The sequence below is a fragment of the Grammomys surdaster genome, unplaced genomic scaffold, assembly GCF_004785775.1.
Source record: "Grammomys surdaster isolate TR1022 unplaced genomic scaffold, NIH_TR_1.0 126391, whole genome shotgun sequence".
Lineage (NCBI taxonomy): Eukaryota > Metazoa > Chordata > Mammalia > Rodentia > Muridae > Grammomys > Grammomys surdaster.
This window is the reverse complement of record NW_021621185.1, coordinates 17,511,920-17,537,200: the sequence shown is the minus strand read 5'-3', so window position 1 is coordinate 17,537,200 and position 25,281 is coordinate 17,511,920. Positions and strand designations below refer to the sequence as shown.

General features: G+C 42.6%; 1 protein-coding gene across 1 annotated transcript in view; it reads right to left on the bottom strand.

Moving 5' to 3' along the window:
- Positions 1-23,484, bottom strand: part of Wdr41 (WD repeat domain 41) — a 51,991-nt gene extending 28,507 nt beyond the window's left edge. The window contains exons 1-2 of the mRNA XM_028760209.1: positions 23,395-23,484; positions 21,197-21,312 (exon numbers count right to left, since the gene is read on the bottom strand). Coding sequence (XP_028616042.1) covers positions 21,197-21,312; positions 23,395-23,445 — 167 coding nt within the window. The 5' untranslated portion in view covers positions 23,446-23,484. The remainder of the gene's footprint in view (positions 1-21,196; positions 21,313-23,394) is intronic.
- Between the last annotated feature and the right edge of the window lie 1,797 nt (positions 23,485-25,281).

The window sequence follows — 25,281 nt, the reverse complement described above, 5'->3', positions numbered from 1 at the left end:
AAAACATTCTATACTTTAAGTCCTATCAAGAAAATAATTTTCAAGTTATTTTTCATCATAGTGAAAAATAATTATTTTTCATATATATTTTTCATCATATAACAAAATCAAGCAAGCACTATTTTTAAGCAGGCACCCAACACAGTGCTGTACAACAACCAAACTGTAAACTGAAGACTTGTCATTAATATTGAAGCATATCACTTTGTAATGAACACTAGTAACCCAGAATTATATCTAAGTTGTCTTTCTACCATTATTCCCATATAGTTGAAGTCAGGCTTTTTTAATAAGATGAGAAAGAAAGCCAGCTGTGAATTACATATCCCTGGTCATAGTTAACCATAGTTCCCTGATACCATTTTTCAGTCCGGGCTACTTCCCTCCATGATCAACAGTGGATTCCATACAGTCTTTGAGGTCTTCAGTAAGCAGAGCTGGTGGAGAGCATCATTAGGAGAGGAGTCAAGGACTAAGACCAGACCGAGATGGAAATGACTGTCTAACCAGAAGATCTCCTCCAGTAGATTCCTACACACAGGGAGACACACAGCTTCTCCCTTATGTCTCCTGAGACCCTCCTCAAAGCTCCATGCTGATTAAACACCCAGTGCTCAGCTTCAGCCTCCTGCCGTCTTTATAGACTCAGGGAATCCCACCCTCAGTTCTCATATCAAACCCTCATCAGATCTCCTGCATGATCAAATATAGTCAGGCAGACACTAAGACTCCTTACTTAATTAGCTAGAAGCACACAACAGTTAATGCCAAACTCATATACACTGTTTATTTTAATTTCAAAATGTGAGCAATTTACAAACTCTGGTGAGTCTGGTCATCCTAAGCCCACTTATACTAGTAGACCTAAGTGAGCTCGGTAGTTTAGAAATTAGCCCATCAAGCCATGAGGGAAGGGGGGAAGGAGGGGTAGGAGTAAAACTGGAAGGGAGGGACCAAGGGCCGGATATGATCAAATCACATCGTATACATATATAAAACTTTCAAAGAACATATTTTTTTTAAAAACTTTTTAAAACTTCTTTTTTCTATGTTTAATGACATGTTCTCCAAACTCAAATACACAACACTACCTTCAGTATCAACGGTAATTGCTGGAAGTAAATCCTTAGTAGCTTGGTTTGGAGCCTATTGATTTCTTTGTATTTATACAGAGAAAGCAGTGTGGGTGGGACTCGATGCCTTAAGTTTTCTTTGGTATAAAACATCAATTTCTATTGATTCTCCAAACCCTTATAATTGCTTTTCTCCCGTTCAGAAAGCCTGCAGGTTTAAAATGCTTTTTTTCTAACCTTGATTTTTAACTTCTCACTATTGTTTTAACATGTTTGACTCTCACAAAGAGAAATGAGTTCACCATGAGAGATGAATGAATGGCTGGGAGCTTGGAAACGAGATGAGAAGCACTTCGCCTCCAACTGGGATTTAATCGGTAGCAAACAAAGTTAATTCCAAACAATGCTCAATAATAATGCATGAAGTCATAGTCGATTTTTATTGCTCAGAGGCCAGTTACTCGCCTTGTAGATTATTCTGCCTCTCAGCTCTCTTATATATATTCTATGGCCAATTTACTTAGTTACTTATTGGCCATCTCAGTATTTTCTGTCACTGTTCTAAAGTGGAAACAAAACTTTGAAAATCAAACCAATTCCTTTTACCACACACTAGCATCTATCATAAGACAGCTAACACAGGGTAGGTCATCTGTGGGCTACAATGATCTATTTGCCTATAAAAATCACTAAAAATTTAGTGACATTATAGCAGCATATCCAAAACCAAATCTTAGCTGGTCAAGCACATACTCTATCTCAAAACTGGAAGTGGAAACTCAACCCCAAAATTTGAAATACGTAGAAAGCACTGCAATTTCTGAATGGAAATAATGAGCTGTTTATCAGGGGGGTAACTAACACATTAATAAGGCTTAAGCTAGGCAATGAAAGAAAGGTGATGGCTACCACATTTTATGTCAACTACAGTGTTTGTTCATAGAACCCAAGGACGTAAGCCTCAGTATACGGTACTGAGAGAACTGCTTCTCTACTAAACACCATAATAAGTTTATTGAGATAATAAGCTGGACTTAGAAAAACACCAAGGCAAGTAATATAAAATTCTCATCTTGAGATCTCAAGACAACAAGCATTCAGAAACTTATGTATTTCACAAATCATCATCAGGTATGAACACTGTTATCTACGTACCACTAAGGGAGAAATGCTACCAATTATATCTGAAGGGCATCAATTGTGTGATGTGTCCAAATTTCAGATAATAAAATGAAAAAAAAAATTATGCTCCTTGGAATCAGTAAAATATAGTGCTGTGGCGGTCTGAACAAGAATGCCCAGAGGCTCATATTTAAGGCTTGTTGCCGAGTTGGTGGGACTGTTTGGAAAGCTGTGGCCTTGTTGGAGGAGGTATCACTGCTGGCAGGCTTAGAGGTTTCAAAAGCCCACACCAGTTACCTCTCTCTGCCTCAAGCCTCTGGATCAAGGTGTGAGCTCTTACTGTTCTAGCTCCATGCCTGCCTGCTGTCTCCCTGCCATGGTGATTATGAACTCTAACCTTCTGAAACAGTAATCCCTCAATAAACTCTTTCTCCCACAAGTTGACTTGATCATGGTGTCTTATGACAGTAATAAAAATGTAACTAAGACAAGTACTATATTTAATAATCTTTTATACATTTTATTTTATATGCATTGGTGTTTGGTCTGCATTCATGTCTGAGTGAAGGTGTCAGATCCTCTGGAACTGGAGTTACAGACAGTTGTGAGCCACCATGTGGGTGCTGGGAACTGAACCCAGGTCCTCTGGAAGAACAGACAGTGCTCTTAGCCACTGAGCCATCTCTCCAGCCCCATACCTATTAATCTTTATCATACAACACTTCCTACTCTGACAGATCTCGAGTAGGTCTACAGTGCTAGAGATATGCTTGTTTCATCTTTTTATTATTAATTAATAGATTGAAGATGCAGAAATTCATTAATGTATACAGGACTTGAAGAGCACATAGAATATACAATGTAACAACAAGATATAGTGTCTTCTCAAGTTTTTGAGAAATATTCCCCAAGAAAGACTGTATTACAAATTGTCTTAGTTAGAGTTTCATTGCTGTGAAGAGACACCATGACAAAGGCAACTCCTATAAAGGCAAACATTTATTTTGGGCTGGCTTATAGTGTCAGAAGTTTAGTCCACTAGGATCATGGTGGGAAGTATTGCAGTGTCTAGGCAAACATGGCACTGGAGAATCTGAGAGTTCTCTATCTTCATCCAAAGGCAGCAGAAGGAGATGATGTCCCACACTGAGTAGAACTTGAGAATAGGAGATCTCAAAGCACACCTCCACAGTCCCTCCAACAAGGCCACACCTACTCTAACAAGGCCACACCTCCTAATAGTACCACTCCCAGTGGGCTAAGCACACATACACACACACATACACACACACAGAGTCTATGGGGGTCAAACCTATTTAAACCACAACAACTGGTACAAGTCAGTGTCAAAATGATAGCTAGAAAATGTCCCAAAATATTTAAAATTTCAAAAACAATTTTAAATTATACAAATTGGTAGAATTTGGTAAAGGTTTTTATTGAAGTAGAAATGAGTATGCAATGTCTTGTGGTGTCCTTGATTTTCTCTGCCTTGTAGAGTTCATATGTTCTTAAGCTTTACTTTGTAGAGGGTGTCTTGCCTCTTTCAGCTCTGTTCTATTGGCCTCTGCTAGTCTGGAGGACAGAAGTGGGAAAACATAAAATCCTCTAATTTATTGTTCAACCCAGTCTGGGGGTGGGGGCATAATTTTCAAGACCTTCTATGGCTTTCATACCTTTTCTTCCATGTATGATTGTGCCCTCCACCTAGCCTTGAGCAGGCCATAAAGACCATGCTTACCACAATAGACCTAATAGTAGGACCTAGGTGGAGTTACTCACCTTGGCTGTACATACAGCCTTCTACAGGAACTTAGAAGAATAGACTGCCCACTGAGCTTGCCTTGGGACATAATCTGGCTGAAACAAGAATGGGTTTGGTGGGGGCTCTCCCTTTAAATAGAAGAGCTGAATATTAAAATTTGAGCCTTGATCAGAAAACTTTGTCTTGGCTTCATGCTTCTCTTGCCTCTCTGTCTCCCTTTTTCATTTCCAGCCTCCCTTTCAGGTAAATCCAGTTTGTCCATGGCCACAGGCAGCTATAGGTGGCACCCAATGTGGGGCCTGAAAACAGGGGACTCACTAAGAAATGCTGTCTTAGGTGGAACTCCATAAAAAATGGAAAAAGAAGAAGAAGAGTATCCCGCACTTGGTAAGCAACAAACAGCATTAATGCTAGAGCTAGTTATTTTTTGGAGGCTGTGTTTGCAGGAAGTGTGTTTAAGGGGATACAGTCTAGGCTGAGTAGGTGTTGACTTGACGCCGACTTCACCTAGGGGGTGACAGCAAAACGTGGGACAGGAGAATTCTAAACCTAAGAAGTCCGCAATCTTAGAGCTGACTCAGGCAAGAGGAGCAGGGTTAGAAGGAATCGGGAAATTAAGAAATCAGGACACTGAGGAGTAACTATCAATAGCTGCCAGTACACCACCTAAAGAAAGAGACGAAGAGTTAGACCTAGAATATGAGAGAGAGAGAAAGGGTTTCAGAAAAGCAGTTGCCCTCTCTCTGGGCTGTGTCAGCAAAAGAGAAGGAAAAAGCTATTTCAGAGCTCTCCTAGGAACAGGAGAAAACCAGGAGATGTCCAGCTTTCTCTCTGGCTCCTACTGGAGAAATCCTTAGTTCTGTTTTCTCTGTCTATTTTCTGTCCTTGGTGCACCAATCTGTCCATGTGTGTCAATTGTCGGGTTTTGTTTCATTGTTTGAATGATTGGTGTTCTATGTTTCGTGTTCAAAAAAAAATGGTTAAAACTGCTAGGTATCCACTCCTTGATTTAGTTTAACTTTTTAAAATGGGCAGTCTTAATTTACACAATAGAAGCTGATAAGTTACCCTGCACTGTAACTAGGTGTCAACCTCAACTGGAGAAGCCTTAACAGGAACTGATTATCTGCACAAGCTGCTCTTAAAGGACTAGAAGCTTTTTGGCTTCTATGATAAGGAGGCTGAGAGTTGTTTTTCCTAGAAAAATGTCTGTGACAGTGTAAGGCCCCCCTGAGAGGGGAGACCCCCACTCAACACATGATTACGTCCACCCAAAGACCACAAGACAACGACTCTTGTTGCAATCAGCAAGAGGTATATTTCAAATAATCAGCATGCTGAAGTAGAAACTCATAGCCCACACAAGGGCAGGAGTTTCGACCCCCAGGCTCAGGTGCAAGGGGTATTTAAAGGAGAAAACCACAAACCAGGAGGGTGAAGGGAGAAACCAAGAGGGAACAGCAGGAAATCCCAACCCACATTGTAAACCAGGGTGGGGAGTGGGAAACATCCTGTACACAGAGAGTTTTCATTATTCAATTAGTCACAGACCAGGGTGGAGAGTGAGTAACATCCTATATACATTCTTTTTGGAAATGTGACCTTAGCCTAGTCATTTACCTCGTGGTCAGTCACTTCCCAGGGTGCTTAGCAACCTTTATTACTAGTTCTGCCATTCTTTGTCGGAATGACCTGGCTGATTTGCCCCCTGGCTAATTCTTTCTTAGGGTGGCCAGCTAGTTCCTAGAACCTAGGCCTATAAACCTGCCAGCCTTAAGCTTCTCTATGAATTTTTATATCCTTACAACAGTGTTTATTGGGTTAAAAAAGTGACAAGGTGCTTTTCTCTTGAAATTGCAGCTAGAAAATGCAAGAAAAATTTGTTTAGTCTAAATATATAAGATGTGTAGCCACTTCATTTTTGTTTCTGACTGGTTTTAAAAGTATAAATATGTTCTGCATGTCTTAGTTATAGATTATTGGCCTATAAGTTATTGGGTATGATTAAAAAATTGCAATTTTGGTAACAGAAAGTTGGCTTAAAACTGGTAACTCAGGCTTGGAGTCACTCAGAAACCAGATGTATAAAGATAGGATTAAAAGCAATGTCTCTCTAATGAGATATTAAAAGCTGCACTATCATGCATTCATATATAAGAACTGGCAGCCAAACTTTGTAACAATCAACTTTGATGTTGATTTTAGAGAAAATGGTTTGTTTACATTGTTAAAAATTGGTTTTGTTTCCCAAAATTATGGTTATACTCTAATATTTCAAAAGAAACTTAAAAATATAGTTAAGTTGCCATTATTCCATTGGTTGCAGTTGGCAGTTCAGTCATGAGTTTGGGATTTTTTTACTCACCCATGTTTATAGAGAAGAGAATAGAGCAGATAGAGTTGAATAAAAGTGTTAAAAACAGCTGTGGCACACTACAGGCCTGCAGGAAGGATAATCTTTGGGCCAAGCCTCAGGAAATAGGCCCAGATTAAGAACATTTACATTTGAGTTAAGACAATGCACAGAGTGGGCTCAGCAGAAGCTTGTGTGACATTCCTTTTGTCTTGGTCATCCTAACCAGCCACTAGAAAGGTGTTTTCTGGAATTTGTTTATTGCCTTGCTTGTTCCTTGGGGAGGAGGGGTCAGCCTCAGACCCAAAGACATTCACAACAGACAGCTTATGGGCCAGGAGTTACATAATGATTGTGCTGGAGAAACTAAAATTATGCCTGCTTCCATCCAAGACATTATAGCTATGCCTGCTAACAAAAGACTTGCTCTAAGAGTAAGAGAGGACAAGATTGGCCTTCAACTTGGGCTTTATCTGATACTCTCACTCAGCTACAAGGGATTGGTTTTTCAATTAATCCCAAACAAAGTTCAAACTTAAGATTTAAGAAACTTGTGGGACATTACAGCCTGACTTGCCTACTCCAGCTGCCATTCCAGGAAATGCATATAGAATTATTATAGATTTAGAAGATTGGTTTTATACCATTCCTTTACATCTTGGTGAAGGTGGGAGGTTTACATTCAGTGAGTTTGCTGTAATTTTTGAGAGCCCATGAAACAATATCATTAGAAAGTTTTGCCTCAAGGAAGGAATGGCTAATAGCCTTACATTATATAAAACAAAATTGTTGTTGCTTTAATACAAGAAGTTAAGAGTTTGAATCATTCAGTGTTTATTATTCATTATATGATATTTTATTAGCTGATCTTGCTGAAGGAGTTTTTCTGCAAGCCTTTGCTCTCATACAATGAGGTTTAAAATTTTGGGGACTGCTTCTTGCTCCAGAAAAGATTCAAAGGCAATATCTTTTCAATATTTGGGACTTCAGTTATATCCTAAACAGATTGTGGCACAGAAAACTCTAATAAGAAAAGATAGCTGGGGCTGGAGAGATGGCTCAGCTGTTAAAGGCTAGGCTCACAACCAAAAATATAAGAGTTCAATTCCCAGCAACCACATGGTGGCTCACAACAATCTGTAATGGGATCTAGTGCCCTCTTCTGGCCTGAAGGTGTACATGCAAAAAAAATGGCTTACTTTTAATGATTTTTAAAAGTTGTTAGGAGATATTAATTAGCTAAAACCTCACCTTAAACTCACCACAAGAGGACTTAAGCCTCTGTTTGATATTCTCAAGGGGGATGCAAATCCTAATTCCCCTCAACAATTAACTGATGAAGGAGAAATAGTTTTACAGAAAGTAGAGTAAGCTGTTAGTTATCAATAGGTACATTATATAAACTATGATAAATTGTTGGCTGTTTGCATTATTGCTACTCATTTGCTCACAGCAGTCCTTTACCAAAAGAAGCCATTAATGTGGCTGGGGAGCCCAACTAAGGTTGTAGACGCAGGCAGCATTCTCTGAACTGAACTGTTGGAGTTTAAGACATTCCTGTGTGGGATCTGTAGAATACTCCACCTTAAAAACATGTTATCAGTGCCTGTTTTCCATTGAGAGCAGAGTGGCAGGGACCAGGTGCAGGGATCACATCGATGGGCAGGAGGTGACATGGGATGATATAGGGAATGTGAAGGAATATTGTCCACTATCAGTTTTGTGCAGCAACCTGGTTCTCGATGACGAGGCCAAAGCTGAGCCTCTCACAAGGCAGTGAGGGGGAAGGTTCTGGGAAGCAGGCTTCTGTGTAAGAAAACAGAGGAAGTTCCTTCCTTCTGTGGTTTTACCTGGGCTTGAATTTTTTAAGGCATATGTTAAATGCTTGACTTACAAAATAACCTGTCTCATCACAAATGCTTCAGAAGCTGGTCTGCAGTCACTCTGTTGCACTCAAGGTTCTAACAGCAGTACTTAACCAATCTTCTGCACAAACGGTCATGTTTTCCTTCTGAGCACTGAGTAGGGCAGAATTGGTGACAGTAACTGCTAAGCTCAGTGTGCTCCTTTCACATTACAGTGATTCTTATCCCACAGATGTACTTTATAGATAGGGAAACTGAGATTATTGCTACTTTGCTCTCAACGTGGTACTAAGATATAGAATTTTTCCCCCTTCCCTACTGGCATGATAGCAATTAGAATCAGAATTCCCTCGATTAATTGCAATTTCACTGGCTACTTAAGTGTTGGATGTCTGATTTTTTTTTCCTTTGTCCTTGAAGCCAACCTGACAGATCACTACATAACAAGAACACCAGACAGAATCATTTGTCCAACTGAATATATACCAGCTTTCAAAAAAATTGAAAGCCAGCCTTCACTGTGTGACATCTCTCCAAAGCAGAAAACAAACTTTGTGTTAATCTTTCCACCCCTGCTAAGGAAATAAAGAGGAGCAGCACCCCCACCACAACACCACAGTACACAGCACCCCTAACATCATAACACCTCAGTATCCAGCACCCCCACCATAACACCTCAGTACCCAGTACCCCTAACGCCATAACAACTCAGTACCCAACACCCCTAACACCATAACACTTCAGTACACAGCACCCTTAACACCATAACATCTCAGTACCCAGCACCCCTAACACCATAACACCTCAGTACCCAGCACCCTTAACACCATAACACCTCAGAACCCATCACCTCTAACAACAAACACCTCAGTACCCAGCACCCCTAACACCATAACACCTTAGTACCTAGCACCCCTAATGCCTAATTAGGGAGAGCTTCCTTCCTAATGTTTGCACATACACGGTTCCCTTACTGCCAGTCTCCTAGTGTTTTAAGCTTATTATTAGAAGCAAGACTCTAATGAGGACCACGTATTACAACTGTTGTACAGACTTCTAACATTTCCGTTATTCACTGCATTTGTTCTTCATGCTTTCCCTGTAATTTGTACTGAAAAGTCTAACATCATGTAGTGTTCTACATTTTGAGAGTCTACATTTTGCTGGCTACATTCCTGTTATCACTTAACACAAACCTCTATCTCATATTTTCAGTACACTGACAGACATACCTAAATCTAAAGACGTCACTAGATTCCAGTTGGACTTTTTACTAAGGTTCCCCTCATAGACAATCTGTATAGTCCATCATAAAATATGATTGAAAACTATATATGTTTTCAAAAACAAGCAAGTCCTTTTGTACACAATGTAACAGTCATCAATAATCATTAGATAAAGTATTTCTTTTCAGGAGGGTCATAGTATAGAATCCCCAAGTATACCAAACATAATTATTCGCAGCAGAAGGCAATTTGAAAAAGAAAAAAACAAGCATCTACCCATGCCTATTCCTCTGAAAACAGCACAGACCATCCCTGAGAGTTAAACCTTATGACTGGGGATGACCTGGCATTAAAAAACCCCGTGCATACAGATTTTACTCACTACCTCTACCTAGCCGTTACTTCCTCCACAGTGTCACTTTTCAGGAATCAGCACAAGAATCTCCAGGTCCATTGTTTTGCCAGTGCTACACACCAATGTTCTCTCCTTATGATGCTTGATCAGCCCAAGTTCTCAGCACTGTTGAGTCACTTCATTAAGAACTTGCTGTTCTCTCATTAAGATGCTATATTAGGGGTGCGTGAGAAATGGCCAAGCAGTTAAGAACACTCACTGCTCTTACAGAGGACCAAGGTTCGATTCCCAGCACCTATCCAGAGAGTGACTCACAACTGTCATAATTCAATTCCAGGGGACCCGATGCCATCTTCTAGCCTCTGTGGTGTCCAGCACACAAGTAGTACATAGACATACATGCCAGTCATATACACAAAATAAATCTGAGGTTCTCTCACACACACACACCACACTCGATGTTCTAGTAGCATGAGTTTCAAGAGTTTCAATCCGTGTACTATGTTTATTCACGACTGGAAGCTCTGGTGTGTGGACACAATGCACACAATACACAACTATTTCTTATGGGAAGTGAGTGTGGTGGCTAGTTCAAATGGTGCCTGGAACGGCTGCCAAGTTTTATCACTAGCACTTGATTTCCTTGAACACCCCCAGAGAGCCACATCCACAGTAGATACTGCGCAGACTCACTGCCACACACTATCAGGCCATCTGACGTGTAATGTCAAAATCCAATTGAGAGTGCCTACGTGGCTGGCTCTGAGTGGTGCAAGCACAAAGATTTAACAGCGGTGGAGGAGAGACTCGAGGGCTTTTGCTTAACGGAAGGGTTCCTGAATAAACGGCTTCGAGAAGAGCTCCGTGTGTCGCTGTTTCTTTCCGTGGGTCGGAGTGGACAGCGACAAGTGGTGGCCCGTACTGGGAAGCTCAGAACTCGTTGCAGTCAGGGCAGCTAGCTGGTAAGTTCCCAGGTAAGTGGGACAAAAGGTAGAAGTTCTCAGTTAAGAGACTATAAGATTCCTGAGGAAGGACGATGGGGAATTCATCATCATTAAGCTCAGTGATTGCTGTGCTTAAGAGCCTGTTAACTTTGGCTAGCTGGGATAAGCTAGGAAAGGATTCACACTTGTTAAACTCAGAGAAAGGGGAAAGTTCAGAGGAGGAAGTTTCTGAGGAGGAATTGGAGGAGTTGGCCGACGAGTTGGAATCTACCACCTTGAAAGTGGAGCCTTCAGCTCCAGGACCCCCTCGGCCACTGCCTTATGCGCTTGGCTGTAGCTTGTGCCCAGAAGTATGGAAGGAGCTAAGAGCACGATGCTGCTATCCAATCTTCCAGGATACTCAAGGGGGACGTTATCATGAGCCCCTAGACTTTAAAGTCATACAGAGGCTTGCTGAGGGGGTTCGTGCCTATGGTACTAGTGCTGCCTTTGTGGTGGCTCAGCTGGAGTCTCTCCATAGATATTGTATGACCCCCAGTGATTGGCAGAATTTAACTAGAGCATGCCTATCTCCTGGACAGTATTTAGATTAGAAGGCCTATTTTATTGAATTTTCAGCAGAGCAGGCAGCCATAAATGCTGCTAATGGCCAGCCAGCATGGAGTCAGGATATGTTGCTGGCGCAAGGCAGGTTTACCAATCAACAGACTGGTTATCCTCTGCAAGTTTATGAGCAAATTAACATGATGGGAATTAGAGCTTGGAAATCTCTACCAAATAGAGGAGAAGTGCAAGGAAATCTCACTAAGATTATTCAAGGGTCAGCGGAACCATTTGCTGACTTTGTAGCTAGAATGGTAGAAGCTGGGGGAAGAATTTTTGGGGACCCTGATACAGCCATGCCTTTACTGAAACAGTTGATTTTTGAGCAATGTACCAAAGAGTGTAGGCAGGCCATCAACCCATATAAGAACAAGGGGCTGGAGATATGGTTGAAAGTCTGTAGGGAGTTAGGGGACCTCTCTCTAATGCTGGTTTGGTTGCTGGAGTTATGCAAATGACTCGAGACAGAAGTAGCTTAAGGAATGGAAACTGTTTTAAGTGTGGTCAGCCTGGGCATTTGAAGCGGCAATGTCCCCAATTACAAACCTCTGGAGGCCCAAGAGCGAGAGCACCTGGGCTTTGCCCTAAATGTAGAAAATGAAACCATTGGGCAAATGAGTGTAAATCAGTGAAAGATATCAATGGACAGCCTTTAGATGCAGGATATGGGAGAGTCAGGACAAAAAACGTGATGCGGGGGCCCTGACCTCAGGGCCCTCAAATATATGGGGCAGTAACCGAGAAATGGCCAAGCCTGAGGCCATACAAGTCCGCTCATGGAGTGTCCTACCATTTTTACTGATGGCTCCAAGACTGGATGTGGGGCTTATTTAGTTGCTGGCTCTCAGCCAGTGACCATACAATTTCCTCCAGCTTCTCCACAAGTTATTGAATTACAAATTGTGATTAAAGTTTTTGATCAGTTTAAGTGTTCTTTTAATTTAATATTGGACAGTCAATATGTGGTCAATATTTTAAAACATTTGGAGATAATTGGAAAAATTAGTCTTAAATCCACCATTGGAGAGTTATTGGTTAAATTACAAGTACTTAATTGGAATAGAGAATTTCCCTTTTTTGTTCAGCATATTCGTGCCCATACTGGATTACCAGGGCCATTGGCTGAGGGAAATGATGTGGTGGACAAAGCCTCTAAAGCTTGTCTAGTTTTTCTGGTTTCCTCTCCTATTGATTTGGCTCAAAGTTTTCATAAACAGTTTCATGTAAATTCTAAGGCTTTGTCCTCTCGTTTTGGTATTTCTCATGCAGATGCTAGAAATATTGTGAAATCCTGTCAATCTTGTGCCCCCTTGAAACAACAGGCCAGTGTGGGGGTTAATCCACGTGGTTTGTGTCCTTTACATTTGTGGCAGATGGATGTTACACATTTTTTTGAGTTTGGGAAGTTAAAATATATTCATATTTCCATAGATACTGCTTCAGGGGTGATATTTGCATCCTTACATTCAGGCGAGAAAGCCCGCCATGTCACTGCACATTGTTTTGAGGCTTGGGGAGCCTGGGGTATGCCAAAAGAATTGAAAACTGATAATGGGCCAGCATATACCTCTGCTTCCTTTGTAAGTTTTTGCAAAATGATGGGTGTCCGCCTTGGTCATGGGCTACCCTATAATCCTCAAGGACAGGGTATTATTGAGCGTGCTCATCGCACTCTGAAAGAATGTCTTCTTAAACAAAAAGGGGGAATTGCCTCTGGCCGACCACCCAGAGAGAGATTAGCCATAGCTCGTTTTACCTTAAATTTTTTAACTGAAGATAAGCAGGGGCGCTCTGCTGCTGATCGCCATAGTGATTTTGATTCTTCAAATAAAGGCATGGTAATATGGAAGGATATCTTGACAGGCCGTTGGAATGGACCTGATCTGGTGTTGGTTTGGGCGAGAGGTTCTGTTTGTGTGTTTCCTCAGGCTCAGCGACAGCCAATTTGGGTCCCTGAGCGGCTTACCAGAGCTGTGCAACCAGAGAATTGTAAGGATGATGGTCTTGAACATGCTCTTGTTGATGTGGAGGATACCAATGATAAGAAGCAATGCATTGTGGTGGGGTATTATGTTTTTAATTAGTGACTAATATATCCAAGGCATAATGTTTCCTTTGGGCCTATGCCGGTTTGTGTGTGGCCTCCTTTTGTTTTTATAGTGTCTAATAGTAATTATAATAATAGCCTTTTAAAATGCAGTAATAATAGTTGTTTTTATATATGTGTTGGAATGCTTCTGCTCATCATATTGCAATGGTTGCCCACATGCCTAGATATGTCCCGTGGCCTGTGGAAGCCCCCCTCCGCCATGACTTTATTTAGACCAAAGATTTGATTTAGTTCAGGAATAAGTAGATGTGCTTATGGAATTAGTTTAAGTGGGTTGTCAGTGGAAATATACTGGGTTATGTATTACCTCCATACCATTTCATAATGCAAGCTGTGCCAGTAATCTTTCCAAAGAACTTTCTCAGTATCTTGTAGGGAATTAGTCCAGGGATTTGGACAAGCTGCTGAGAGACCTACGACATTCTATCATCAATATCAATTCAACCCATGTAGACGCCTCCCTGGCTTCTGGATTGACCAGTTGGATACTTCAAGCAATGTCTCACATCAAAGAATGGGCTGGAATAGGGGGGATTGCTTTGTGTCTGCTCCTTATCAGTGGCCTCGCCTTCTGGTACATGTGTAACATGAGAGCTCCACAGGCTAAAAGTCAGGCCTTGATGGTGCAAGCATTTGCAGCGGTGGAGATGGGTCAATCTCCTGAAGTGTGGCTCGGCATGCTAGAGAAGTAGTCAGAGATGGGTAAGACTCCTTGGACGTGTTACCAACCTAAGACAGGGACCAAACCAGAGCTGTTTGACTCCCGATGATGAGTAAGGAACATTGTCGCAAGGGGCAACCTAAGACAGGCATTCTCTCTGTCAAAATTATATAAAGAAGGAGGAATTGTGGGAAGCAAGTGTGGCGGCTAGTTCAAATGGCGCCTGGGATGGCTGCCAAGTTTTATCACTAGCACTTGATTTCCTTGAACACCCCCAGAGAGCCACGTCCACAGTAGATACTGCGCAGACTCACTGCCACGCACTATCAGGCCATCTGACATGTAATGTCAAAATCCAATTGAGAGTGCCTAGGTGGCCGGCTCTGAGTGGTGCAAGAACAAAGATTTAACAGCGGGTGGAGGAGAAGCTCGAGGGCTTTTGCTTAACGGAAGGGTTCCTGAATAAATGAGCTCCGTGTGTCGCCGTTTCTTTCCGCGGGTCGGAGTGGACAACAACAATTTCTCTTGTTAATCTTTCATCAATTAAACCCGTGACAGGTACAGAAAAAGCTTTCTTTCCATCCCCTACACATCAGAGGTTACAAAATGAGATAATTCCAAGTCTACTATTCTTCCTAGCTTGAATCCTCTTATCACAAAAAGTTTCACCCCAAATTATTAGACACTGAGCCCTAAGATAGTTGAAATAAGAAAAGTAATAAAGGTCTTGATTTTGATCCTTTATAAATTTTCAAAACTATGCTAGTTCCTTAGCATTATACAAAGGTAAGCAGTGTGTTCTCTTTAAGATCATTATGTGGCCTCAGACATGTGTGTGACGCTGCACCTCACAGCAGTTACTTCCTTCTCCACACTCAAACTGTCAGGTGGGCGTGTGAGCTCTTGTTTAAAGATATGGAGGCAATAACTTTCAAATAAGTAAGAGTTTTTTTTTTTTTTTTTTAGCTGAGGAGGAGTGTTTTTATCTAGAGATTATACAACTTTATTGCTAAAAGGTAGAATTGAAAGCTGAAATGTGATTATACAAATTCTGTATTTATTCCCAAATTTAATGATGCTACTGAACCAAGACGCTATGACTGGCCAGCTCCTGTCCCTTCTCAAAACGTACATTTAGCTAACTGAGCAAGTACCCACAGTTCTCAAATACAGTCAGAAGACAAACTACACCAAGGAAAGGACAGCAGGGGTGGAGGTGGGGGTAAGAGGGTGGGGGAGGAGACACATGACAGTGAAATTGTGCCTTGAGTCACTCAGACTCAAGTACATCCAGAACAACAAAAGCAAATTTACAAGTCCTTTGAGAATCTTGGGCTAGTACAAGGTTGATTTTGTTTTATTGGCATTAAACGGGTTTTAGCAAAATCTATTACAATAAGTCAGAATGCCAGACTGGAAGACATAAGCTTTAAAACCTTGCTACAGAGCCTACTAATAATTGTTTGTCACCCGAAATGTGTGTTTAAAAGGGCTCCGCTTACAGCTTTTTCCAGGTAGAACTTCTTAAAAAGCTGCCAAAGGCCACATGTGTACTTATGCAATTTACAAATCAAGCTGCCTAACATACAATATTCAAAGTAGATCAGGTCCAAAAAATAACATCCCAGACTTCAAGAGGGGACCAGCTGCCTAGCTCTGAGGAAAGTGTTGTCTCCAGCTGTGGAGTTCAGGACCATTTCAAACTCAAACCAGAATAGTTCAGAGTTTCTGGGTACCAAGCAAGATGTTAGAATTAGGGGCCTGCTCTGCACAATGAGTCTCAGCAAAAGACCATCAAGGGGCAGGATGCAAACCCCAGCTGCTTCCATCTAGAGACTGCATCCAACAAGGACTCCTTCCTGCAGAACTGCCCACGGGGCTGCCAGGATCCAGCTCACCTGTCCTATCCTGCTTTGTCCTTTATCTCACTAATGATGCGCACACTTAACGATATTATAGTGTTTCTATGGGAACCCTAGAACTAAGACAGGCTGCCTCTTCAATTTCACTGCACTATCCATGCTTTTCAGTACAATTTTAAAATTATTTTTCTGAGACAGGGTGTTATCCTAGAGCCTAGAGCTCAGTACACAGTCCAGGCTGGCTTCAAACTTGTGATGTCCCTGCCTTGACTTCTCTACTGCTAGAATTGCAGGGGCATACCGCTTTCCTCGGCTCTCTGAAGCCATTTTGATGGTTGATCCCTATACCCTGAACATAGTGAATGAGAAGGAATATTCTTAGTTTAAAAATACCTTCTTAAAGGCAGAGCATGCTTTTCATTCTCAGCTGTCAATCAACACTGTCTTAAAAAGTCAGCTTCCCCAGCCCCCTGGAAACACATTTCTTTGAAGTCTGGTGCTTCATGGGTCATCTGATTCTCTTCCAGTCATGATCACCATCCTATATAACCTTGTCTGCTTCCTGGAGGAGCAAGGACTTGTCCATGAGCAACAGAGCAAGCTAGTCTTCAATTGTGTTATGGACTCGGTTTAGCTTGCTGTGTCAAGGCTGGAGCAATGAATGCACCTGTAGCTCTGCCCATGTTCTGGAAGGCTCTCGCTGAGGCTTAGCCTTCTTCACTGATCTCTCAATCAATATGACCCTCGCTTCATGTTCAAAAAGTACCAAAGAGGAGAAGAAAAGGCAGCCGTCTGTTAGGTTATATACAGGATTTATTTGGTATCTTCAAAAACCAATCGAGAAAATTTTCCATTCACTGATTTTAGCTGAGCCACCAAGAAAACAAGAAAATCCTTCTGCAAAATTTTCAATCAGATGATATTATCTAAAGACATGAAGCGTGAAACCTGGATTACAATAGCTGACCAACCAGAATGTAATATCTACACAAACTACAAATAAACAAGTAAAAAGTGTAACATATGAAATTTGTTTAACAATGGGGTAGGTATTGTCTGGAATTTAACAGTGTATTAATAATATGCTGAGATAACAAAGATAATTCTAAACGGAACTATTAAAAATGAAAACATCCCATTTGGCAACATGGGCAAACATTATTTATTAGCTTTTGAAAACACATTTTGAGGGCTGAGCATATAGCTCAGATGGTACAATGCTTGTCTGGAATGTTCAAAACCTTGGGTTCAATCTCCAATTCTGGGAGGGGAAGGCATCAAACTTTAACAGTAAATCATTGAGGATTGTCTTCCTAATATCATAACTAACAGATTTTCCATATATTTGTTAAATCTTTATTTTAGGGAATGACCTTGTTACAAAATTAAATCTGTTTAAAGAACATAAAAATTCAATGTTCTGCGGGTCTGCACTGAGCTTTCTTTTTAACTACGTGTACATCTTGAGACAATGATGACTTGATTAGAAAGAATTCAAAATGACTTGTGAGGGTCTATCACCACTGTGTGCTAAAGGGAAACAGCAGGCTTCTCGTCCACTGTAGACACTGAAATCCACCATGGCACACAGCAAGCATGACCATAAATTACCCTCCACCTACAGGTGCCACGTGTACCAGGACCTTGCTGTGCACACATGGAGAGGGGCCCAGTGGCCTCTGTTGCTCTTCATTTGATCAATAGGACAGCAGCAAACATGACACAAGCAGAGGCATCCAAGTGTCATGCTCTGGGATTTGTCCCACAGTATCACAACTGCACATTGCTATGTGAAAGCACCACGTGGATGGGGAAGGCCACTACCCTGACCCCCAATCTCACCTCACTCAGGCCAAAGGCAGGCACATGTGTGAAACCTAATTCAAATACCAAATGAAAAGACTCTGCCAGCCAAGTCACTTCCACCTAATGGAATAAAAAGCTAAAACGAAGTATGTGTCGCTTGTTTTGCTTCAAACCATTAAGTTTAGGTGACACTTTAGCAACAAATCTCTAATATTCCCAGCTACAGCTTTTCACTGTTCACAGACTGTTCCTGTCAGTAAGTAGTGAAGTGTTCATGAGTGTCACTGTGGAGAAGCGTACTGTCTGTCAGCACTCACCCACCGCCCACTACTCTATGCCTCGGCCCTGTTTCCCAACTCCCCTAGCTATGTAATAATAACTTAGAGGACATATCATGAAGGACAGAGAGCATGCGCATTCAACCCTAACAGTCTGTATAAAATTTAAAGTCTAGATCCTGAGAGTACCCTTTATATTTACTATATAACCTTGCAAACAGAATGATTTTAGAATCCTTATGTAATAGTGGCTATAAGTTACTATTTGGGTATTTTTAACCCAGCACCTTACTAGAATTAAATATGACACATGAAACCTTCAGCTACCCCAAAATCCCACCTTTTCAAAAATGCTATTTCCCACAGAAATGGTCTTTTAAAAGGATAAATATTAAACTTCTAAGGATATTTAGTGAGAACAAATGTTAACCAAAGGCCTAAAGTTTATGTGCCAGGGTTACACTTACATGCTGTGACTTGGTTGTCTTCCAGCACAATGAGAAAATAGTGCAATATTGTTAATAATGTGTGGAGACACAGTGTGTAAGTATTTTGTTGGTCTTGGCCTTTAGTTCCTTAGAAAGGTGGTACCTCTGAACCCCTGACATTTCCTTAGTGATAGAAGTGTCCTCAATATCCATCTTAATGGATGGCTGAATGCAGGCTCTCACATGATGCAAAAGGGGGTGGGCTATGCTGAAGATGAGCCATGGAAAGACCTTGTCTCAGTGATACCACAGGGCATCAGGCGGACTTCCAACCTCCAAGGAAGGGACTGAAAGCCTTGTGACAGTCACTCGCTACACAAGCGTGCCTACACAGTGACACCCCACCTCAAAACTGTAAGCCCAAAGTTCCAGTGGGCTCCCAGATTGGTGATACACACAATGTATTAAAAAGGCAGCAAGTCCTGAGGATGTGGCAGTTCTGCATGTGGGACTCTCCACCTCCCTCTAACTAAATCTATCCAGCAGATCTTGATGTCTAGTTTATAATAGAAGCATAAACTTTAGTAGAAGGCTTTGCTGAGTTCTTCTAGTCAACTTTCAAACCCAAGGAAGAAGTTGGGACTTGCAGTTAGCTGGCCAGAAGTGCAGATGATTTGGAGACACAGATGTTTGAAGTGAGGGGGATGCTGTGAAGAACTCTGATTATCTTAGAAATAAGTCCTACCTTCACATGGGTCAGAAATAAACTACACATAATAAAAAGCCAAGAAAGCCCCAGTCAACAGACATCAGGAGCGGGAGGCTTAAAAGTTATCACAGCTGTAGTCATTTGTAGGGCAGTGGGCTGTGAGAGGCAGCTGGGTACCTGGTTGAGCACAGGCCTTAAACCCCGGACCCTAATGGGACAGTAGGTGTTCAGCCTTGCTCCTGGGTTTCTTTCACTTATCCACAGCCCCTCCCAAAGAAAGGTTTGTGGCCTTAGGTCACGTAGCACAAGTAGCACAGGTAGAGGGCATGACTACAGGCCAAAGAGCCTCAAGAGATCTCCATATTCATGAGTTACCTAAAAGCCAGAGGGCATAGCCAATTAAGCATTTCTTCCCAATCCCTCCTACTTGCAAAAGGTATTTAACCTCAGGCCTGCCCTGAGGACATGGGGTACAGCTGCATCCACTTTCTGCCATGACAATAAACCTTTTAAAGCCATGGAGTTCCTCTTGTACTTGGGACCTGTGGGGGACCGTGGAGACAGTCTTCAACTATTGAGCAGCTGCCTGATATCCCACCGAGGACTTCTCTACGTTCCTGCCATGGAGGCTTGCCAACTAAAGCAAGCTAGCAGAGCCAGCCATGACCCAGCCAGGCGAGTCACTGTGACCAAGAGTCTCATCCATCCTGCGGGGCGCTGCCAGACTTCTCTCCCTCACCCCTCTCGGCTGTGGGCTGGCCCAGCCCATATGCCCCCTGTCTCAGTCTTTCTGCAGTCTCCTAGTGGCACCTGGGCCCAAAGACTGAGACCACCGGTCTCCTGCCAGCCATGTTGGCCCAGAGACCTCTAACCCAAGGGCTCTGCCTCCGCTGGGTCTCAGACTGAGATCTCTCCATGCCCAGAGTAGAGCTCAGTGGCTTCTCATAGCCCAGTGTCTGCTCTGGCACCGTGTGGAGTAAACTCAGTCAAATTCCCACACTTCTGCCTCCCTGAGCTGCCTGGGGTGGCAGACACACAACTCAGCCCAACAGAACCCACGCCCACACACAGGCACTACAGACCCACAGTCACTCATGAGCTTGAAAGAAAAAAATGCAGCAAAGTCAACAGAGGAACTGGCAGGGACAACAGAGCCACGTAGTCGGGCAGGCCACAGCCCTTGTGCATAAGCTGGAGCACTCACTCACGTAACAGCTACCTGCTAACACAGGCCACATGTTAAGTCACTGCACTAAGCACTACGAATAATGTATAATAAGATAGTAAGATCAGAGTCCCCACTCAGGGCCTTAGAGATCAGATTAGGAAGTTACACCAACAGTGCTGTCTCTGCTTGAATGCATGATACCCAGGAACTGAAGAATAATATGTAGTTTTAAAAAGGTTTGTCAATGACAGAAATTCAGATTAAAACCTTGTGATGGTTTGTATATGCTCAGCCCAGGGAGTGGCACTATTAGAAGGTGTGGCCTTGTTGGAGTAGCTGTGTTACTGTGGGTATAGGCTTTAAGACCCTCATCCTAGCTGCCTTGAAGTCAGTATTTTCCTAGCAGCCTTCAAATGAAGATGTAGAACTCTCAGCTCCTCCTGCACCATGCCTGCCTGGATGCTGCCATGCTCCCACCTTGATGATAATGGACTGAACCTCTGAACCTGTAAGCCAGCCCCAATTAAATGTTGTCCTTTATAAGACTTGCCATGGTCATGGTGTCTGTTCACAGCAGTAAAACCCTAACTTAGACAAACCTTACTTTACTTTCCACTCAAAACAACATATTCTAGCAGGTACCTAATATTAAATTAAACACCACACATACTTGATTCTTGAATTTGACAGCTACAACTCAATCAAATTCTTACAGTCATTTGCTTCTTCTAAACTAGCGAAAATAGTGCCTGTTTCAGAACTCTGAAATTTTTTACAAAAGGTAAGTTAAGTTTGCAGTCATTTTAAACATAAAGTGCTCTAAATCGTCTTTGTAAACAGTGGCCACTCGACGGAGTAAGTCCCTTACCTGTCATCATCTAGCTGTACCAGGAAGCGGACAATGTCCCGATGAGCCTTCAGCACCAGCAGCTCAGTGTAGGGGTTCTGACCTTGGTCCTCTCCTATTGTCTGCAAAGCAGCTTTCTTGTAGTGAATAAAAAAAAAAAAACATAAACATAAAATGATTTTTAACCACACAGTATTCATGGAAGAACAAAAGATTTTAGAAGCCACAAGAGACTATGTTCTAATGCTAATACATACAGGTTCCTACAGTATCAGGTAGGTAATTTACCAGTTCTGCATGGAAGTATTTCTCTTACCAAAACCTTTAGTGTTTTCAAACCACAATAAACTTGTAAACAGTAAACTTTATTTTGTTGAATCTCAATAAACCGGACTTTAACTTAATTATTTTAGGAGTTTCTCAATCAAAATTTGTTAGAGACCAGGGAGCTAGCTCAGCAGGTAAAGACACTTGTCACTAAACCTGATGACCTGAGTTTCTCCCTGGGCCCTCAGGATGGAAGGAAAGGAACTGACCCCTACAAGTTTTCATGTACATTCTCTCTCACATGTACATGCATACATACATACATACATATATGCACACATGCACACCCATTCACTTATGTACTCACAGGGTACACACACATACATATGCATACTAACATGCAAACATATGGGCACTTTCACATGCATATATATACTCTCTCACACACATACGCACATGTAAACACAATACTTTCAGACATATGAAAACACACAGATGCATATGCTCAAACATACAAACACATGTGCACTCCCACACATAAACACACACACACACACACACACACACACAGGCTTTGTTAGAAACAAAGCAGCAGACTAAATGAATCAAACATGGCAACGGCAGCCCAGTGCAAGCATTCAGAAGTCTGCTTCAAGGATTAAATATAGTAATGAAACCAGACTCATGTGTCCAGCTGTGGGCCACACAGCTGATGAGACAGCTCAGCATGCAGAGTCCTATCTGGAAGACAGCACAGCAGACTCTGTGCTAATGACACACACTGTGTAACTTAACTCTGCAGGGTAAGTCTTAACTGACCCTGTTTCTGGAGTCAAACTCGGTACAATTTCCCATAAGAAGCTTTGTTCTTAACCAAGGTTTCTGAAGTCTGACAAGCGACAGTTGGGACTACGTTAGGCCTTTGTTCCTGAGGAACAAAGAGAACCTGGGTGTGAGAACACTCCAGCAGCATCCTTCTCCACACACTGGCCCATCACACCTACCCATGGCCAACAGTAGACACTGTAATATCCTCTGGGGACAGGATTACCTCAGGATAGACTCACTTAGACTGGAAGGCTGACTGTAATTCATAATGTAATGTCGTCTCGTACATTAGGGGAAAACACCAGTGCTTATGCTGTACATATTCAAGCAGTCACACAATTGAAGTACTCTTGTGTGAAAAAAAAATGTAAGAGCCAGCATGCATTAATGCTTTCTGGGAAAGTTTATCCCATGGTGACGGTTTTACAGTTGTCTGGTCTTCTTTCTAGCTGTCACTCAATTATGGAAACTTTCCCACAAGTTAGAGTTTACCAGGTATGACAGAACTGGTTAATAAAAACATTATACTAACTAAATAAGCAGATAGTCATATATATGTTATGTGTCCATTCAATAATCCACAATTCTTCCATAACCTGAAGGTCTTCAAAATTATATTATTTAAGTGATTAAAAACACACACACAGTTGTCAATGTCGAAGCTATGAGGAATTTAAAACCGCAAAGTTTGCAATAATTTTAACTGCAAAATGCTTCCTATGAGGAAGAAAACGTAACACAACTTGTTTTGTGTGGCACATGAAATATGTTTCAGATTTCAACATTTTTAAGGTGATAAAATTATTTTTTCAATGTGACAATGAGACCAAACTAAATAAACAGAAATCATTTTCTCATTTAGCTTCTCGGAAAGCAACTAGTTAAATTCACATTCCTTAAGCAAACGCCAGCCCAGGCTGAGAAGACTTCAGATAAATCAAGAGTGGTGGTCACCCCTGCTGGTTTGTAGTTAAATACCACTTTCTGAACAGAGACAAGGCATGTCCCCAGCAGCGGCTTCCGGCGCTCGCCGCAGGGCCCGCCCCCGGCCCACCCCCTAGGCCCACCCCCTAGGCCCACCCCTGGCCCCGCCCCGGTCCCTCCCCCGGGCCCGCGCCCATTACCTCGGCCAGGCCCTGCGGCTCGCGGCCTCCTCCGATCAGCCAGCGCAGCATCGGGCTGGGGCGTCCGCAGCCCACGGACCGAGGGCCGTCGTGGCGCAGACGCTGGGGCTGCGGCCGAGTGAGCCTGGGGCTAGGCAGCGGGAAAACAGAAGTCTAATTCGGGAGCCCGCAAAGGACGCGGCGGCGACCGAGGCGGAGGTTCCGCGTCCCTAGCGAGCACGCGCGTGGGCGCCGCGCGGTTGGCGCAAGAGCTCAGGTCGCTCGGGCGCCCCCTGGTGGGCGTGCGCTGCGGCCATCTCACCGCAGGACCAGCGCTTGCCTAAATCCCGTGTAGCTGCGGTGCCCCTTGAACCTACAAGTTTCTTGATTTCCCAAGTGCCAGATGGAGAAGGTGTTCCTGCTATAGACTTCTGCTCCTGGACGAATCTAGTGGCGCTCTTGCACACCAAGTAAGCAGCCAATGTTGTGTGCTACAGCCCAAGTACTGTGCCAGTGCTGCCTGCATAAAGCCTCATCGTAACCCTAACGCCTCCCTTTTTACAGACCAAGAAACTGAAGCGCTTAAAGATTAAGTTATGTGTCTAAAGATAAAAGCCAGTAGGTAGCCATGATGGAATCAAGACCTACTCGGTAAACTTCAAAACCCGTTCTTATGTATTACCTAGACTGTCTTCCAAAACAGGATATAAAGCAAAGGAATCTGTTTCCTGGCTATGTTGTAGTTGGAACCCCCGACTCTGTATGCTGCTGGACCACTGAGCAGCATTTCTAGCCCCAAACATTCTATATCAGCCTCTGAATTTTCTTAATATTTAGAGGACTGGTTGTACAACTTGACTTCATATCAAAATTGAAAATGTAGACTAGGAAAAGCAATCTGGTTTGCGCATAGAATCAAGGTTTGGGGAACGTTCATTGGGTGATCCTCTGGAGTAGCAAGGCTTGAGAATTACTGTTCTAATATTTGTTACATACAAGTAAGTGTATTTGTAAAAGTTCTCATGTGTACTTGTATATGTGTTTATTAGGTTCAAAAGAGACTCCTTGAAGTAAATTCCTGTGGGGAATGTCCCATCCAGTGAATATATAGGATATGGACGTACTAAGTAAGACACAATAAAGAATCACAGGAACTACTGCCTTCTAGGGACAAGCAGAAAGGCTATGACATGTTCCACTCAGAGATATTAGGTGTGAGAAACTATTCAAGTTGTCAGGACTCTGAGAGCTAATGTGACCATTCCTATTCATTCTGAGTACACTGTGCAAGAGAACACTCCCAAACTTGCTTGTTGCATCTCTGTGACCCAAAGAGACAACTTAAGGAGAGGGAAAGGCTGTTGAGTTCATGGTTTCAAAGGTGTCAGTCCATCACAGTGGGGAGGGAGGGCACACTAGAGCACAGCAGCTTCACTCCGCTGTCTCACTCGTGTTCCCCATTTATCCAACACAAGTCCACAGCCCACAGATGTGCCAGAGTGAAGGCAGATTTCTCTCCACAGTTCATTCTCCCTAGAAACGGTCTCAAAGATGTGCCTAGAAGTGTACCCGTCTCTTACATCATTGTAAATCCAGTCAAGATGGCAATTAAGATTGACAGTCATATACTACACGAATCAGGTGAAGGTTGTGTACCCAACAAGAGACCCTAGTCCCCAAGAAAAGGAAGCCTTGCATTCAGTGAAAGAAAGCTCCAAACATCAGAGTTTCAGTTCTAGGAGTACCTTCAAACGAGGCAGCATGATTGTCCTGATGAAGAATTAACCTGATGTTGCAGTTTCTCCAAGGGCCTGTCTACTTCCACATTAGCCAAACCTCAGCACATTCTGCCTGCCCTTGAGAGCACTGAGGAGGGTGAGCACTCCCTCCTTGGTGAGGAAGGAACTC